We start from the raw sequence: 18,692 nt of genomic DNA, 5'->3' as shown, positions 1-18,692 counted from the left end.
AAATCACACTCTTACAAAATGAAAATGTGACATCCCATTACGGATTATTCAGATTGTCTTTGTCATTTGGTGGGCTTGGTGACTCAAAAGCTAGATGAAAAACTGACATTTCTCCTATAATGTACTGTTTGTGGATAGAGAGGTAAATAAACAGAACCACAGATACTGGTCAGATGTCAACCCTCACTCCATGGATCCTTTGAACGTAGTTGGCGCATCAAAAGTGATAGTTTAGTGTGCGATATGCTGTTCTTGTGTTGTTGGGCCCCTAATTGTTCAGCATACACTGACAGCAGACCAGTCCCCTGCAATTGTTAGAAAAGATGTGCTGCCATCGCTGCTGTCTGAAGACTGGACATTTTCAACTTTGTTACAGCATTGTGATGGCCCACGTGATTATGGGCTAGCTGTCCAGGCATTCCTGGATATGCAGGTTTTGCAGAGATGTATAGGTTGTAGACATCTGGTAGATTGTCTGTCATATTCCTTGCATTTAAGTTAATTATATTTCTACTCTGGGGCGGCACAGAGAGGGGGAAAGGGGGGGGGGGGCAGAATGTGATGGCAGTTGTGTGTGCAGTATTTGGAAAGCTTATAAACCTTAGGGACTGGATTGTTGAAGCATGTGCTTGCATACTGGTGCATGTGCATGTATGAGGAATGGATGTTGTGGATGACAGCCAACTTAAGACATGCTGAGTGTGTCCTGTAGCCTTTGTGTGTTACCACCAGCATTTGCCTTGTTCTGGACAAAATGTGACAAAACTTGAGAATGGACAAAGCTATGTTGAATGGAAAGGCACCATTGTTTTTCTCATGTAATTCTGTATCTGTCTGATTTGTCACACAACCCCCTAATGATCTTAAAAATTAAGAGTTGCAGCCACGATGGAGGCTTCCAAAATGGCCGCCATGTTGGTTTTACCCCTCTCCCATCCCATACTGCTTGGGTTTAAATTTCTGTTTATTGACATATTTTTGTTTTAAAAGGGTGATTCCATACCTATTATATGAAAAACTGTATTAAGAAAAACTTTGATATTGGGCTGAAGAAGTAATTCAGTGATGTAACAATTCCACAAAATTTACTTCTTTTCTTACCCATTATTTTATTTAGAATGCATTTAATAACACATGGAAGAAAATTAAGGCTGAAATTACCCTTTATTTATGATGACACATGTGTTTTTGATATTTTACTCTTCTTTTGCATAATAAATAAGTAATGCATATATTTTCATATCCACATATTTGTTCTCAATAGGGGTGCTTGAATCCAGTGAAAACTGTTATACCTTCTGGCTCCATGCTCGACCCTTCAGACACAGCTGCTGTTGTTGGTGGAAATGTGTTAACATCGCAGCGAATTGTAGATGTTGTTCTAAAAGCATTCCAGGTGTGTGCAGCATCTCAAGGCTGCATGAACAATGTTACATTTGGTGAAGAGGGCTGGGGATATTACGAGACAGTTGCTGGAGGTGCTGGGGCTGTAAGTATAGTTTAATTCTCTGCACCACTAGTGACCAACTAAAATCACTGTCATTTAATTGTTTTCTTTTATATGTTAATTTTTTTGTCCCTGGTTATAGCATAGGGGAACAATTGTTTAGAAACATTCATCATATATTAAATTTTTACAGTGAGAGTACTGCACTGAAATAACATTTTACCGAGTAATATTCATTCATACAAAAAAAGTTTCCAGATTATGGGATACAGAACAAACACAAAAGGAAAACAGTAACCCAAGAAATATGAGTACTTTTTCATCTTCACTACTTTGAAACGTAACTCTTCTAATGAACAAATGCTCATAACTTTTAAGGTATGCATTTTAGAGCACATGTTTACTGGACATTTTTTCTTGTTTTGGTCCATACTGCCACTTGCCAAAATATGGAAAGCAAAGAGCTTGCAGTAGAAGAGATTTGTTTCACAGTATCAAAGATCAAGAATTGCTAATAGCTCTTAAGGTATGTGTTTTAGACCCCATGTTTACTTGCCTTTTTTGTTTCAAATGGTCATTCCTGTCATATCCCTGAATATTGACTATCAATTCTACATCCTGTATGCAGGAGCAAGAGGATTGGCCCAAGAATGGATCCCTGAGAGTCATCTTTTTTTTTGTTTTTGTTTTTTTTTCATCTTAGAAATATATCTTAGTATTTTCCTTTAGTTCATGTTTTATTTGCATTTTCTGTTTCCTGTTTGTCAAGTACAGTGTGAACCATTTTAATGCAGTTCCTGTAATGCCATATACTTGGAGCTTGTCCAACAGTGTGTTGTGGTCCAGTATGTCAAAGGCTTTACTTAAGTCTAAAAGAATGCCAGTGGCACTTTGTTTTTTGTCCAGTGTTTCCAGGGCATTTTGTATAAAATCATAGATGGCACAAGATGTGGATTTATTTTTCCTGAATCCCTGCTGAGTATCAGTGAGCATTTTGTTTTTCTCTGAAACTTCCACTAACCTATTAAATTATTTTTTCTATGATTTTGCTAAAGCCGAATAATAAAGCAATTGGTCTATAGTTTTTTGCATTTGATTTGTCTCCTTTCTTATGAATAGGGACCACTTTAGCAATTTTTAAACTGTCTGGAAATGTGCTGTCAGAAAAGATGAATTGGCTATGTTTGTAAGAGACACAGAAATGTTTTTGATACATTGCTTTATGATGCAGTCTGGATACCATCAATTCCTGATGACATTATCTTAAGAGTTCATGCAACATGGATGATTCCATCTGGAGTTGCTTCACAAACATAGATTGAAGAGGAACATGACTGCACTTTGTTTTTCTGTTTCATTCTAGTATCTGTTTTGTCTTTGACTGTCAAATTATTTGGGATATCTGTATAGTAACAGCTGAAAAGATTTTTGACGTGTTGGGGATCAGTTAAACTCTTGTTCAGAATGATATTTTCCATTTTAGGGGCACTATATTAGTTTCCTTCATTATTGCTGTCCATACTTCTTGGCTGACTCTATTATGAACTTATCATTGTTTTTTTCTTCTTTGGCATATCAGTCTTTTGTAGATTTGAATGTATTTCTGAATGTAGCTGTTCAGAAGTAGGGCATATAATATTGTTTTTCCTTTATCTGAGTAGTTCTCTTTCCATCGCGCTTGAGATTTTGACACATGATATTCTCCCCACTTTTCTTTTGATAATAGGAAATTGAATGTTTCTATATTATGTGTATTGAATTTCCATGCTGTTACAGTTCTTTTGTAGTTTTGCGTTGGCTTCAAGTAGCTTTGTAGGGTAACAACTTGAGCTTCGTGATCTGTAAGGCTTGTACTTGTACATTTTGCAGTGCAGTTTATATTCACTAATATCTGATTCAGGGTATTGGCAGTTGTTCTTTAGAGTCTTGTTGGTGTTGTCATAGTCCATTTTAAGTTAAAAGTATCTGTGAGGTTGAGCAGTAGATCTTTTATTGTACTGGTTCTTGTCTAGATGGAGCCTGTTTAGTACATATTCAAGCTTATTGAGGATTGACTCAAAATCTCTGTTTGGGGAGCGATAAATACGTGCTATAACTGTATTTGCCTCACTGACTTCAATGAGTGCCAGCTCAATGTGCCTTTCTGCACTGAGATGATGAAACCTAGTAATAGATTTATCTTTTAGACCCAGATAGATGAAAGTTACTGTACCTCAATTTTTATAACTGTTTCTACAGAAATAATTTTCTAGCACGTACCCTGGTGTAGAAAAAGAGACAATTTGGTCCATATTAAGCCAGTGATCTGTAATGCACAGAACTCTGAGAAAATGGAGTTCTGTATTTTGTGAAATCTCTAGTTACCTAAGGGAATTTTTGTCACACCACTAACCTCATTCTCGCACGATAAGGATTTGTTCATAAAAAAATCATCTGTAGGGGGAGCTACAGTCGTCTTCTGAGTTGCTGGAGTATGAATCTTTTCTTCCAGTGATCTGTGGACTGCTTGTGCATAAGAGGTTTAGTGTAGTGTAGTTTAGTTTAGCTATGTTCTGTAGATCATTTTCACAATTATTTTATCAATACGATGTGGAACAAGTCAGATTTCAAGATTATATATATACACATGAATAGTGCTAATATTTATATTACTGAAATTTTTAGTTCTACACATGCAACTACATTTAGAGGTACAACTTTCTTATTTATTTTTTATTATTCTTATTTCACATAATTGGTTTTGTTTGTTATTCAGACTGACAACAAAGTACGAGTCAATTAATGGGAGCTCTGTATGGTCTTAGGTTGCTGGTATATATCAGCTGTACTTGATTATTATCCCATGCGTGTGAAACTAAAAGTACAAAAGTAATTAAATGTTTAACACTAGAGTAACTAGTGGTAGATCACTCGGTAAAAGCTAGGATATTTTGCTAATAAAAGGCACAAAAACTTGTTTGTTAATGTGTTAGGTTCAATGGAGGTGACAAATATCTTTCCTGATCAGGCAGAATAACCTGAACAGACATACAATGAGAACTAAAGTTATTTGGAAATTATGAGTAAAATTCAAGCTTTCAAAACTGGGAGTCCCTTTCTTGTAGATGTATTAGAATATATGAATCTAAGTCTATGGATGAAACGTTTTTCATTCTGTGATTGGTTTTCAAATGCAAAATATTCAAAATTTGTTCATATCAATCAGATGGTGCATCGTGCATCGTGGCTGTTTACTTTTATTGACAGACATTGCTAGAATATTTCAGAGAATAATCTTCAATTTCAGGGACCCACTTGGGACGGCCGAGGCGGTGTACACTCGCACATGACCAACACACGAATTACAGATGCCGAAATCTTGGAACGACGCTATCCTGTGGTGCTGCAAAAATTCTGCCTTCGCGAAGGTTCCGGAGGTGCAGGCCTGCACAGGGGAGGTGATGGTGTTGTGAGGGAGCTGCTCTTCAGGAGGCCAATGACACTCTCCGTCCTCACTGAGCGCAGGGTGTTCGCACCCTATGGCATGGCTGGTACGTTACAGCACACAATATATCCTGGAGGTATACATTGTTGTATGTAGGAACCATATGACTGATTTTTTTATGACAATATGTGGATGTGGGCACCTCCTTATTTCAATTCTCTTATTCAGTATAGTAAAAGTTTACAGTTTTGTTGTTATCAAAACCTGTTGACTCTTAAAAATAAATAAACAGTTTCAGGAGGTTCATAATGTGCATAACACGATGTTACTTCTGCAGTTCTATCTTGAACAGTGTGTGTCAGTTCCGCTGTTTATGCATGTGAATTGGGTTTAATTTACGTAGTTCCAGCTTCCAAATTACAAGTTCTAACTTTAGATGGATCAGTTCTGCTAATTTAGCTCAGGTGAACCATTCATAATACAGGGTGTATACGACCAGGGACAACCGGGAAGTCTGGAAAAAACTCGGGGAATTTTTTCATCCGAGAGAAAACTGGGAAAAACCCGGGAATTTTTTGGAATTCCGTGAATTTTTCATTGTTTTAGCTTTCAGTTAAATTTCTGTAATTTGGACTGGTAAGAATTGGTTCTCTAGCAAAGAATGTTACTGTATCCTGCTGCTGGAGAATGATACTGCAGCAATAAAATATAAACATGAGAGGGGGGGGGGGGGGAATAAGTGGCAAAGAAAATGCGCAATTTATAACAACAAAACACCATGCACGCGCAAGCGTCTGCAAATAGCAAAAAAAGGTCAAAGGCCACAGGGCGAAGACTATGTAATTCTTCGTAACAATAAACTGCTTGCTATGAGCATGACATCACAACTGTTCACACTAGGTTCGTTTGACCAGTTCCAGTGGGCTGATGCACATGTGCTGTTGACTCGCGTATGAGCAGTACCTTCTCTCGTTTCCCGCTACTTGAAGTGTGGCTGTTAGCTGTATTGGCAGTAGCAGCAAGCAGCCAGATGCTAACGAGAAAAATTTTTCTCGTGAGCCCTAGCTGCCAGATACGCGCATGCGCAGAGTTGTGCGAGTTGTTGTAGGGAGGGGGTTAGTCTCTTCTTGACCCGTGTTTGCGTTAAGTGATTTTGCTGCTTCTCTTCATTTACAGCTCCCACGTCAATTGAAAACAAAACAGATTTCTGTGGGCGGGAGCTATCAAGTGAATTAAAATACATTCATATAATTATGGAGGGCAAAAATATATTATTAGTTTCAGTTTTCTGATTTTATTTTATTTCCAAATTGTTGGCAGTCAAGCATTAATCATCTTGTAGAACAGTGAAGCTGCTTTTGCAAGTTTGCTAAAGAAATTTGGGTTTATTAATCTTTCCGCTGGGGCAGTCATTTTATTTGAAACGAAGTGTTTCATTCCATAGTATTGGCTAGTTCCTACTGTTAGCTGAATTTCAAGTGCACGTTATCATCCTCTGCCATGTATGGCATTATGCCATAATGAAGAACCAAAAATGATATCGTAGAGTACTGGTACTCCGAGAAAATTTACATCCCAAAAACCACACTGAAAAGCTTAATATCAGATGGGACCTACTTCACTGTGAATCTGGAAAAAAACCAATGTGCACTTCAAGCTGAATTATGCATTTTAGGATGGTTTACGAAATTCCGATGCTTTTGGGAGTATCCTCTGATGCCCTGTTTCTTTTATGGCGTAATGTAAGCTCTCTTAGTGCTTTATCGCATACGAACATGCAGGCTTCCAACACCACTGCAGCTGCACACGCACAATAATGCCTGTTTTGTGGAGCGCTCTGGCAACTGGTAAATCGAACCTATTTCTAACAGTCTCCGGGTAGTATTGCAAACGGTGGTTCGAAAAGCTTTTCTTGTAGCTATACTGTGTACATTAATGTAAACCGTTAACTTTTCCTCTTTGTGTTTTCGTGCTACGTAACCAGTGATCTTGCTATTGGCTGAGAATAACATGTGTCCTTTGCTCTGAATATCTGCTGTCATTGGCTGGCGAGATCATGTGGCATGTGATATGATTGGCTTACAAAAGGACATCACAACCTCTGAATATCTGCTGTCGTTGGCTGGCGAGATCATGTGGCATGAGATATGATTGGCTTACAAAAGGACATCACAACCTCGGTTTCAACGCTCTGGAAACTAACGCGTTGTGCTTGGTGCAATTCAAATTTATACTTTCATAATATGATGATATGCAGTGTATATGTTGCTGCAAATCAAAGGTCTTTCCAAAACTTCTCTCCTTTTTTTTCATTAAAAGTCTTTCCAAAATTCACTCCCCAGTATTTTCTTTTCTTTTTTTCTGGGAAGTTCTATGCGAGTGTATAAAACTTTAACCATTCAAAGGATTGATAAGTTTTACAGTTTCGAGGGAAAATCTGCAGAAAACCTACTGTCACTTAGCACGGAAAAAGTGTATTTTCACTCAGGAAAAAGCATATTTTTTAAACGGGATATCCAGGAAAAATGCGGGAATTTTTTTCCCTTGTCGCCATATACACCCTGTAATAGCGGGGCTAACATAAAAACCCCCAGCCAAGCCATAGCAAAATATCCTGTACATAGAGTCTTATTGGACCCCTAAATTTGTGATCTGACTGTGTATTCTAACCACTTCCTGTGATAATAAAAGTTCCTCCACTTGTAGCCTAGCAGATTTACCTGCACTCCCCCCCCCCCCCCCCCCCCCGCCGCCGCAGGTCTGGGGGTAGGAATAGGCCCGAGGTATTCCTGCGTGTTGTAAGAGGCAACTAAAAGGAGTTTCACACAATTTGGCCTTTCTGTGATGGTCACCTGTAGGGTTTGACCTCCACTCTTCAAAATTTTCCTGAAGAGCGAGCCAATTGGGGAAGGGCGCCTTACATGGTACGTCATGTACATCGTGCATTGAGATCTTTAGCCCACTTTCTCATCTTGGCATTGCAGTCCTGTACATTCTCCATCTCTTGGGTGAGGACACCTTCCTGGGTGCGTTTTCCACCATGCACTATGCAGTGTCGCTTTCTGCATCGACAAGGACTATGGATTTCTTTGCACCTGATATCCAGCATGGTAGCCAGTCCGTTGTGGTGGGGCTGCCATGTACCCTGTTGGTTGTAGCCCCGTGACTACACAGGGATTGCTCTGCTGATGCCTGCACTGTTAACTCCCCACATATGCCAAGGGGTAGATGCCCATCCCCCTGGGGCATTGGGACTCAAGGCAATGGCCATCCTGCCAGGTGGCCTTTGCTGCGGCTGGGTGGCACTCGTGGGGAGGGCCCCTAGTTGGAGGGGGTGGCATCAGAGTGGTTGACACACAATGAAGTGTAGTCCATTATATCTTGCTGGCGGTGAAACACCAGCAGTCTCTAAGCATTTATAAGCTCAATTCAGTGCACAGAAATAGGACCCCAAATTGTTTCCCTCCCTGGCCACAACATGGGAGGAACATCAGGCTAAGGATGGCAGCGGATCTTATTTGCCCCAGTACCTTGTTTTTTAGAGAGCTGATAGGGAATCTTTCATGATGATGAAGCCTCAGTTTTTTGTTGAGCATTTAGAGGACAAGTTTGGGGAGGTGGGTGGATTGTCCAAAGTGAGATCTGGGTCAGCCTTGATCAAAACAGCATCCTCTGCCCAGTCACAGACGTTACTCGCTTGTGACAAGCTGGGGGATGTTTCTGTAACCATCACACCCCATAAGAGCTTAAATATGGTCCAGGGCAGCATATTTCACAGGAACCTTCTTTTGCAGTCTGAGGATGAGCTGTGCACCAATTTAGGGTGGCAAGGTGTAAATTTTGTGCAGCGTGCCCACAGGGGTCTGAGGTATAATTAGTTTGCCACCGGTACCTTCATCTTGGCATTTGAGGGTGGTACATTGCCCGAGAAGGTCAAGGTGATGGTCTACTGCTGTGATGTAAAGCTCTATATCCCTCCACCAATGTGGTGCTTTAAGTGCTGGAAGTTCTGCCATATGTCTTCCCACTGTACTTCCTGCATCACATGTCAAGATTGGGGACGCTCATTACATCCCAATACTGCATGTGCCCCGCCTTCCATCTGTGTCAGTTGCGGAGAGCACCATTCACCTTGCTCACCAGACTGCGGGATTCTCCAGAAAGAAAGGAAAATCAAGGAGTACAAGACCCTGGACCAACTGACCTACACTGAGGCTGAGAGAAAATTTGAACGCCTGCATCCTGTATGTATGACATCGTCTTACACTGCCGCTACAACAGTTCTGGCACCATCAGCTCTGCCAACCCTAGTCACCTCTCAAAGCCTGAAGACTACACCTGCCTCCTTGGTGGTGGGGGGGCATTTCCCTCCCTGTTCCTCCTGCACCACCTAATTTGGGTCTCTCGCTAAGAAGGGGTCCCTTTGGGTCACTCCCTTCCCAGGTTTCTGCTAGTGGGAAAGATGACACCTGCCAGTGGCTAAAGAGCTCAAAAGCAGCTGGTCGTAGGGCTTTACGCTCATCCTCAGTCCTGGAGACCAAGCCAGTGAAGTCCTCCCAGACAGGGAAACCCAAGGAGCAACAAGAGAAATCCAAAAAGAAGACCCCCAAGACCAAGGAAATTGAGGTGGCACCCACACCACCGCTACCTACAAGCTCTGTGGCTGAGGATGGGGGTGGAGATCCTAGCGTCTGCTGAGGATCTCACCAGACCCTCGGACACAATGGATATAGACTGCTCAGGCAATAATTCGGTGGCAGCAGGTGGCTCTGAGTCATAAACAGCCTCATTGAATGTCCCATGCTTCCCCAGTCTCACGATGAAGTTGTCCTCCAGTGGAATTGCGGCAGTTTTCTCCACCACCTGGTTGAGCTACGGTAACTGTTAAGCTTTACACCTGCTATCTGCATTGCCCTCCAGGAAACCTGGTTCCCAGCAATATGGACCCCTGCACTCCACGGTTATAAGGGATATTACAGGAACTGTAACGACTATAATTGAGTATCAGGTGGAGTTCGCGTTTATGTCCTAAACTCAGTCTGTAGTAACATTGTGCCCCTTCAAACCCCTCTTGAAGCTGTGGCTGTCAGAATAAGGACAACACAGGAAATAACTGTCTGCAATTTATATCTTCCTCCAGATGGTGCAGTACCCCTGAGTGTATTAGCAGCACTGATTGATCAATTCCCTAAACCTTTCCTACTTTTGGGAGATTTTAATGCCCACAATCCCTTGTGCAGTGGCACTGTGCTTACTAGGTGAGGCAGAGATGTCAAAACTTTACTGTCTCAGTTCGATCTCTGCCTCTTAAATACTGGGGCTGCCACACATTTAATTGTGGCTCATGGTAGTTACTCGGCCATTGATTTATAAATTCTGGGGCCGCCACACATTTCATTGTGGCTCATGGTAGTTACTCGGCCATTGATTTATCAAATTGCAGCCCAGGACTTCTCCAATCCATCCACTGGAGAGTACATGACGACCTGTGTGGTAGTGACCAATTCCCCAACTCCCTGTCACTGCCCCGGTGTCAGCTCAAATGGAAGTGTTGGCAGCACCTCAATGCCCTCCATTGACTGAGCAACACCTACAGGGGTGGAGATTGCTCCATGCTGCTGCAGCTCTACAGAGCCCTCGTTCAATCCCGCCTTGACTATGGGAGTGTGATTTATGGTTCGGCGGCACCCTCAGCATTGCATTTGCCCGACCCATTGCACCGTTGTGGAGTTAGACTAGCGACAGGAGCTTTTAGAATGAGTCCGGTGACAAGCATACTGGTGGAGGCTGTAGTCCCTGTATTGAAGATCAGACATGCACAACTGCTCACCAGTTATGTTGCACACATTCATTGCTCTCCTAGACATCCTAATTACCGTCTTCGTTTCCCAACCTTGGCGGTTCACCTCCCAAATAGGCGAGCCAGGTCAGGGCTAATGATTGTGGTTCGCATGCGATCGCTTGTGTCTGAACTGGAGTCCTTCCCTTCACCACCTCTACTCGAGGTCCATTCACGTACATCTCCATGGTGTAGCTGTAGGCCAAATATTCGCCGGGACGTTTTGCGTGGCCATAAGGACTCTGCGATGGCTCGATCGCTGATCCACAGAGGCCATATTGAACAGCCTTCCTTGCCCAGTGGTTGCATTTATTCACTGCAGAGCTGGTGGCCATATCTCATGCACTTCAGTATATCCATTCATGCTCCAAGGAATCTTTTCTTCTGTGTACTGACTCCTTGAGCAGCCTGCAAGCTATCGACCAGTGCTACCCTCACCATACTTTGGTGGCGTCCGCCCAGGAGTCCATCTATGCCCCGGGACTGGTTCCATCTGTGTGGACCCCAGGACACTTCGGCATCCCAGGCAATGAACTTGCGACAGGCTGGCCAAACAGGCTACACGGAAACCACTTCTGGAGATGGACATCTCTGAACCTGACCTGCGTTCTGACGTATGCTGGAGAGTTTTACGGCTTTGGGAGACAGAATGGCATAACAGTACGCACAACAAACTGCATGTCATTAAGGAGACGATGAATGTGTGGAAGTCTTCCATGTGGGCTTCTCGCAGGGAATCAGTTGTCCTCTGCTGGCTCCGCATTGGCCATGCTTGGCAACCCACAGTTACATTTTGTGCCATGAAGATCCGCCTCAGTGTCGGTGCGGCGCCCTGTTGACAGTGGCCCATATTCTGGTGCACTGTCCCACTTCGACTGCCCAACGACGAAATCTTGGGTTACCGGGCTCGTTGCCGCTCATTTTATCTGACAACACCTCATTGGCTGATTTAGTTTTACGTTTTATTTGGGAGGGCGGGTTTTATTATTGGACCTGAGTTTTAGTGCATGTCCTCCACCCTAGTGTGTTGGGGTGGAGTTTTTAATGTGTTGCAAAGTGGCTGGCCTTTCCTTTTTATTCTTGTGGTCGGCCAGCCACTATAATCTGCTTTCTTGTTTTACTCTCTTCTGTTTCTAGCATCTCTCTGTTGTTTTCTTGCCCTCTTTTGTTCTTTTTAATGTTTGTTGCTGATACACCTTGCTAAACCCGCAGGACAGGACAGGTAGTTGGAATTGTGGAAAGGGGCCAAAATGAGCGGCTGTCAGTTACACTCGAACACACAACTTTATTTATTTGACCAAACATTACAGGACAAATTCTTGAACTTAGTTATTGGCTGAGTACACCACTCTGCCTTATGCTTTAAGGGCACAACCACTTTAATTAATCTAAGGCTTGAAAAGCAACAACCTTAATTTAAAGATAGCTGAAGGCCCAAGGTAAAAAGAAAACCGCAAGGCAGAAAGCTGTATCTTCAATTAGGCTGAAGGCCCCAAACAGTCTGATGCTCGAAAGACAAAGATCCTTAATTTAAAAATGGCTGAAGGCCACATGACACAAAACTCAATGTAAAATAAATTTAAACAAAAAAGCCTTATCTTAAATTAGGCTGAAGGCCCCAAACAATCTAACACTTGACAAGCAAGGAACCTTAAATTTAAAACAGATGAAGGCCCATGACTTAAAACACCAAGAAAAATGATTCAACTTTAATTCAAAACCATTGGCTATGAGCCATACAAATACACACAACAGAAAATAAGAAAAGGAAGTGCAGCTAACAGCGCTCATAAGTTTCGGGGGTCAGCCAGCACTTGAAATACTAACGTTCATTTAGGTGAGACAGGCAGTCGGCCCAACCATTCTCGATCTGATGACAACCCAACCAACAGACTGTCAGTGGACCCACTGACAGGGTAGCTTGTGCTCCACTCGACCAGCACACAACTGGGAGTTCAGTGCAAAACGTAAAAGGCATGGACACCCACAACCAAGCATACATTAAGCTGTCAAACTACACACCGTGCTGGATAGTGACAACCCAGTGAGGAAAGGACACTGCCTGAATTTACGTCAGCAGCCAGGCGGGTAGCCGGGAGTTAGCGACAACAGGGCAGAAAATTCCGTTGGTGCACTTCAATTGCAAATAACCAAATACAGTTAGACTTCACCGGACGGTGGCTAAACCTTCGCCAACTCAATCACACATGTTGTTGCTCACTGGAATGTCCCAACAGCCAACAATGGGAACCTAGCAGCACAATGTGAATGGTCTTGACTTGCTGGTAAATTAAATGCAAACTCAACTTTCGTGTACAGGGTTGGTCAGCCACGGACCTCGTAGCAATGGGAACAGCCCCACACACTCTGACACTGCATAGAGACCGCCAGTGGGCCCAGCCAAACTACTCCCCGCGGAGATTTCCTCGCTGCTCCACACCAACCAACCGACTCCCACACACCAGCATGGAGACAGCACTAAAATAACTGAGCAGTTGACATCACAAGCTACACACAGTTTCACGAACACTTGCACGAAGGACTAGACGATACTACTAGCAGTGACTGGGAAATAACACTGACGAATCATGAGTCAGTCCATGCAGGCAACCCGTAAGCGATCGCCAGCCAACATACATGTTGTCCGAAAAGACGACCGACCGACGACCAACGGAGGTAGTCTACACTCAAGTGATATGTATCGGCAACTGTGGGGTGAGTCATGGCTGTCCGGACCTCACTGTAGCTGCGCCCTGACTGAACTTCTGCCGCATCCTAAGTCAAACACTGCCAGGTCCGAACTGCACTGTTAGCGCCTCCCAACTTACTGGCAGATCCGAACTAACTCCAGACACACGACAACTGGGAAATAATAGCAGTCAGCAAAGATAATACGCCAGGGCTTATATCGATAAGCGCTGCTGTTGCCGCTCACGTGCAGGCTAGGTGGCAACTCAGTGACACCAGTAATTGAAATTAACAAAATGAGGTGGTGGTAGTACAGTAAAAACAGGATGTCAAATGAGATATGGCACGAACACGAGCCACGCGCGGCTCAGTTGCCTTTTCTTTGTTCTTGTGGCTTTTCCTTTCTTTCTGTTTTGTGTTATATGTCTCGTCTGTTTTATTTTCGCACTTGTGGCATTGCTTTGTTAGGAACAAGGGACAGATGACCTTGTAATTTGGTCCCTTCCCCCCTCCCCCCACCCCTGTTTTAAACAATCAACCAACCTGCACACAGGCTATTGTCAGTAATGTAGTCCTCACCAAAAGTTGAAGTTAAGACATTTTAACAACACCTTTATGTGCTCTGAACTACTGTTAATGGCCAGTTCTGGTCTCTTAAACAATCCAACATAGTACAGAGAAAGATGTAGTTACATATTGTAGTACATTTGTCTTACAATACAGTAAGAGTGCAGTAAGCTAACATCAATTTAATTAATCACAAATGTCTTCATGCTGCAAATTAGCAGTCAAAATAGTCACTTATTAGATCACTCGGTACACTCTCCTTTTGAGCTAATGAACAAAATGTGCATTGTTGTTCGTGGCCTAACCTCATTGTCCAAGTTGATTATTAAAGCTTCATGCATTGTATCAGAGTCATTACCATTTCACAGGCAAATTAATTATTGATAATTATTCACTTAATTGTGGAATAATAAGTGACAGGATATGTAACACATTGTGAAGGCAGTACACTTTTTTGGTTTGATGAACTGAACTGACAGTGGTATATTTTTCGTATAGGCAAACATAGGTGTTACTCCATTACAAACTCACTGCAGACTTATGGAGAACTAACCCTTTCATGGTAGTTGTTGGTCTTATAAAGAGGGGCATGAAAATAGACTGTTATTTTGAAAATGACATAATGTTTTAAAATTTGGCTGGGTCAGGATTTACTGTCTTAAATGAAGTAAAAGAACTAATGTGATCTTAAAAATACATGGACAGTGTTTTTCTACTGGTATGTGAATCTGCTCATTTACATGAATGAACACCATATTGCAAATAAGATTGAATTACATGACATTATTGATTAATTAGTGATGTAATCAGTCAGTGTTCTGTCATTTTGTACACAAAAAAGGGGGGGGGGGGACAAAAGTATGTAGTCAAAGTTTGGAATCTCATAATAGTTACACCAGAATTTACATTGAAAAGTGGCAGCCTCTCTGAATGTCAAATTTGTTTAACGTGGGAAGTTACTAATTTCAAGAAAAATACTGTGTTACTGTGAAGCTGGAATATTGCACTTAAGAATGGTATAGGTCCTTATACTGCAATAGGTCTCCTAGATCACCCCAAATTTGCAATTGTACTGCATGATAATTTTCAGTTAGTGATTTTTATAATTAATATGCTCTGTAGCCAAACTAATTATACCATTCTATTCAGAATAATCATATGAAAGATATTAGTAATAAAGTTACATTGAACTAAGCCTGACTATGAATTTGAATTTTTCATGTGTCTGCTGCATGTTACAAAATGTCTATCTTAGAAATAAAATGAATTTTGGAAAAAATGCTAATTATTGAAGGGAGAAAATGTGAGATATGGTCACGTGGGTGCCCAACTGGCTATGTCTCCAACTCTAGACATACAATGATTTGAAGATGGGAATCTACCACAGTCACAGAATAAATATCTTTCTCATCTTCGCGTAATATTGATTAAATAAAAAGGTAACTTATGCCGCACTCAGTTGGAAACAAATGTTCAGAGTTTGATTCATACCTTCTCTATAGGCAAAGGAAATTAATGAGTTATTTGAAATTTCAGCAAATGTTCTGAAAACACAGTTAAATTGAATATGACTCATAGTATGTGACTATCATTCTTCAAGAGAATCCGTCAGACCAATTGTTTAGATCATCTCCATTATCGGAAGCTGAGGAATATTAGGAGCTGCAATTTAGTTAGTATTAAAATTACTTAGCATTAACAAAGATATTTTAATCATACTTTAGTGTAGCACGATTTTTCTCAAGGTGATGCATCTTTTATGTTAAATGTGTTGATCAGTGTAGTACAAATATTAGCATTTTTATTCATCTGTGGACCACTTTTACGAGGATATTGGATTAAAAAAATTTACATACTTACAGATGTAGTTTGCCAATTTGCACAGATAGTCAGCCCTGACCTTCTAGTAGGAACAACCTGGTACTTGCCCAGAGCAATTTGGATAAACCACACAAAAACCTGACTCAAAATGATAAAAGTTCAGTATGCAAACAATTGATTCAGAATTTTGAAATCAGTGCCAATACTCATAATACTAAGAGCTTTTTGTTATTCTAAAAATTGTGGCATTTTTATCTATGCAGTATTTTATCTCAAGGGTGCATAGAAAGTATGTGATCTTAAATTTGTCTATTTGTTTGGGATTTCTCTCAGGTGGCAGTGCAGGTGAAAAAGGTCTCAACTTAATGTTGAAGAGGGATGGCCGTGTAATAAACCTTGGGCCGAAGACTGCTATTGATGTTGAACCTGGAGTAAGTACAGCTAATGCACCCCAACCAATAAGCTTAAAGGAAGGTGTCTTGTTGATATGTTTCCTTGAGCAACAATCTCGTAACTTTTCGTTACTTAGTTGTAATGTCTTTCCTTTGATGGTATCCTGCTGAACAGCAAATTAAACTACTTAGCAAAAAAGTACTCTTAATTTGAGTGGTATTGGAGGGTTGAGTTGGACCATATTTTACAGATATTGTATACATCTATATCAACATCTACAATGACATCATTTCCTTTTTCATTGCCTCCTCAATTGCATCACTACTGCCCCTATGTACAACACGTGCTGATTGCACAAACTATCGTTTTAAATATCTCTTTTTGCATAAAAACAATTCAGATAGTTGGTAAATAACATTTGTTTTTAATATTGCAACATAACCTACAATGATGCAGTAAGGGAAGACTGCTATGAAAACCTGTCGGACTTGTGGAACAAAACATTAGAATATGATGTCAAGATAGTAATAGAACAATGAAAATAATCAATTTTTGACAATATAATCTAATCAGATGGATAAAAATCTACTCACCAAGTGGTGGCAGGAAAGTGTACTTATAAAAGAAGGTTATATTATTGCAAGCTTTTGGAACCAGTGGCTCCTTCGTCTGGAAGACGGGTTGAAGGGGAAGGAAGAGGAGTGAAGGAAAAGGACTGGAGAGGTTTGTAAAAAGGGGTAGATTTTGGAAAAGACGTTCAGAACTGCAGGTCAGGGGAGACATACTGGACAGGATGAGAGGGAAAGGCTGGTTATTGGGGACTGTGCCAGGCAAGATTTGAAAACCTGAGATTTTAAAGGTGGAAGAAAGGGTAATATGGAAGGCAGAGATTATTCCAAAAACTACATGTATAAATTAATGAGAGCGAAAAGCTAAGTGCATTTTATGAAATGCAGGTGGAAGGGGAACAGCAAAAAATAGACAGATCAGAAAATAAAAGATGTAGGAAACTAAAACAGAGTGAAGAAAGGAGTAGTTACTGTGAAGAAATGCCGAGACAGAAGAAATTAAGGTAAATGAAGGGCAGGTGGGTGGCGAGAACCAAGGACATGTTGTAGTGCCAGTTCCCACCTGCAGAGTTCTGAGAAACTGGTGTCTGGGGGGGAGAATCCAGGTAGTGTGTGTGGTGAAACAGGCACTACATCTACATCTACATTCATACTTCGCAAGCCACCCAACAGTTTGTGGTGGAGGGCACTTAACGTGCCACTGTCATTAGCTCCCTTTCCTGTTCCAGTCGTGTATGGTTCACTGGAAGAACGACTGCCGGAAAGCCTCCGTGCATGCTCGAATCTATCTAATTTGACATTTGTGATCTCCTCGGGAGGTAAAAGTAGGGGGAAGCAATATATTTGATACCTCATCCAGAAACACACCCTCTTGAAACCTGGACAGCAAGCTACACCATGATGCAGAGCGCCTCTCCTGCAGAGTCTGCCACTTGAGTTTGCTAAACATCTCCGTAACGCTATCACGCTTACCAAATAACCCTGTGACGAAATGTGCCGCTCTTCTTTGGATCTTCTCTATCTCCTCTCTCAACCCAGCCTGGTACGGATCCCACACTGATGAGCAGCGCTCAAGTATAGGTCGAACGAGTGTTTTGTAAGCCACCTCCTTTGTTGATGGACTAAATTTTCTAAGGACTCTCCCAATGAATCTCAACCTGGCACCCGCCTTACCAACAATTAATTTTATATGATTATTCCACTTCAAATCGTTCCGCACGCATACTTCCAGATATTTTACAGAAGTAACTGCTACCAGTGTTTGTTCCGCTATCATATAATCATACACTAAAGGGTCCTTCTTTCTATGTATTCACAATACATTACATTTGTCTATTTTAAGGGTCAGTTGCCACTCCCTGCACCAAGTGCCTATCCGCTGCAGATCTTCCTGCATTTCGCTACAATTTTCTAATGCTGCAACTTCTCTGTATACTACAGCATCATCCGCGAAAAGCCGCATGGAACTTCCGACACTATCTACTAGGTCATTTATATATATTGTGAAAAGCAATGGTCCCATAACAGTCCCCTGTGGCACACCAGAGGTTACTTAAACGTCTGTAGATGTCTCTCCATTGAGAACAACATGCTATGTTCTGTTTGCTAAAAACTCTAAAATCCAGCCACACAGCTGGTCTGATATTCCGTAGGCTCTTACTTTGTTTATCAGGCGGCAGTGCGGAACTGTCTCGAACGCCTTCCGGAAGTCAAGGAAAATGCCATCTGCCTGGGAGCCTGTATCTAATATTTCCTGGATCTCGTGAACACATAAAGCGAGTTGGGTCTCACACGATCGCTGTTTCCATAATCCATGTTGATTCCTACAGAGTAGATTCTGGGTTTCCAGAAATGACATGATACGCGAGCAAAAAACATGTTCTAAAATTCTACAATAGATCGATGTCAGAGATATAGGTCTACAGTTTTGTGCATCTGCTCGAT

At 41.6% G+C, this 18,692-nt stretch overlaps 1 protein-coding gene across 2 annotated transcripts in view; it reads left to right on the top strand.

Annotated features, from left to right (window-relative positions):
- LOC124619376 (5-oxoprolinase) overlaps positions 1–18,692 on the top strand; it is a 204,989-nt gene that overhangs the window by 155,153 nt on the left and 31,144 nt on the right. For both annotated transcript variants that reach the window (XM_047145702.1, XM_047145701.1), the window contains exons 17-19: positions 1,265–1,489; positions 4,734–4,977; positions 16,120–16,217. In XM_047145702.1, the coding sequence (XP_047001658.1) occupies positions 1,265–1,489; positions 4,734–4,977; positions 16,120–16,217 (567 nt within the window). The remainder of the gene's footprint in view (positions 1–1,264; positions 1,490–4,733; positions 4,978–16,119; positions 16,218–18,692) is intronic.

The sequence above is a fragment of the Schistocerca americana genome, chromosome 6 (genome assembly GCF_021461395.2).
Source record: "Schistocerca americana isolate TAMUIC-IGC-003095 chromosome 6, iqSchAmer2.1, whole genome shotgun sequence".
Classification (NCBI taxonomy): Eukaryota; Metazoa; Arthropoda; class Insecta; order Orthoptera; family Acrididae; genus Schistocerca; species Schistocerca americana.
The sequence above is the reverse complement of the archived record's forward strand: the minus strand, read 5'-3'. Positions and strand labels throughout refer to the sequence as shown.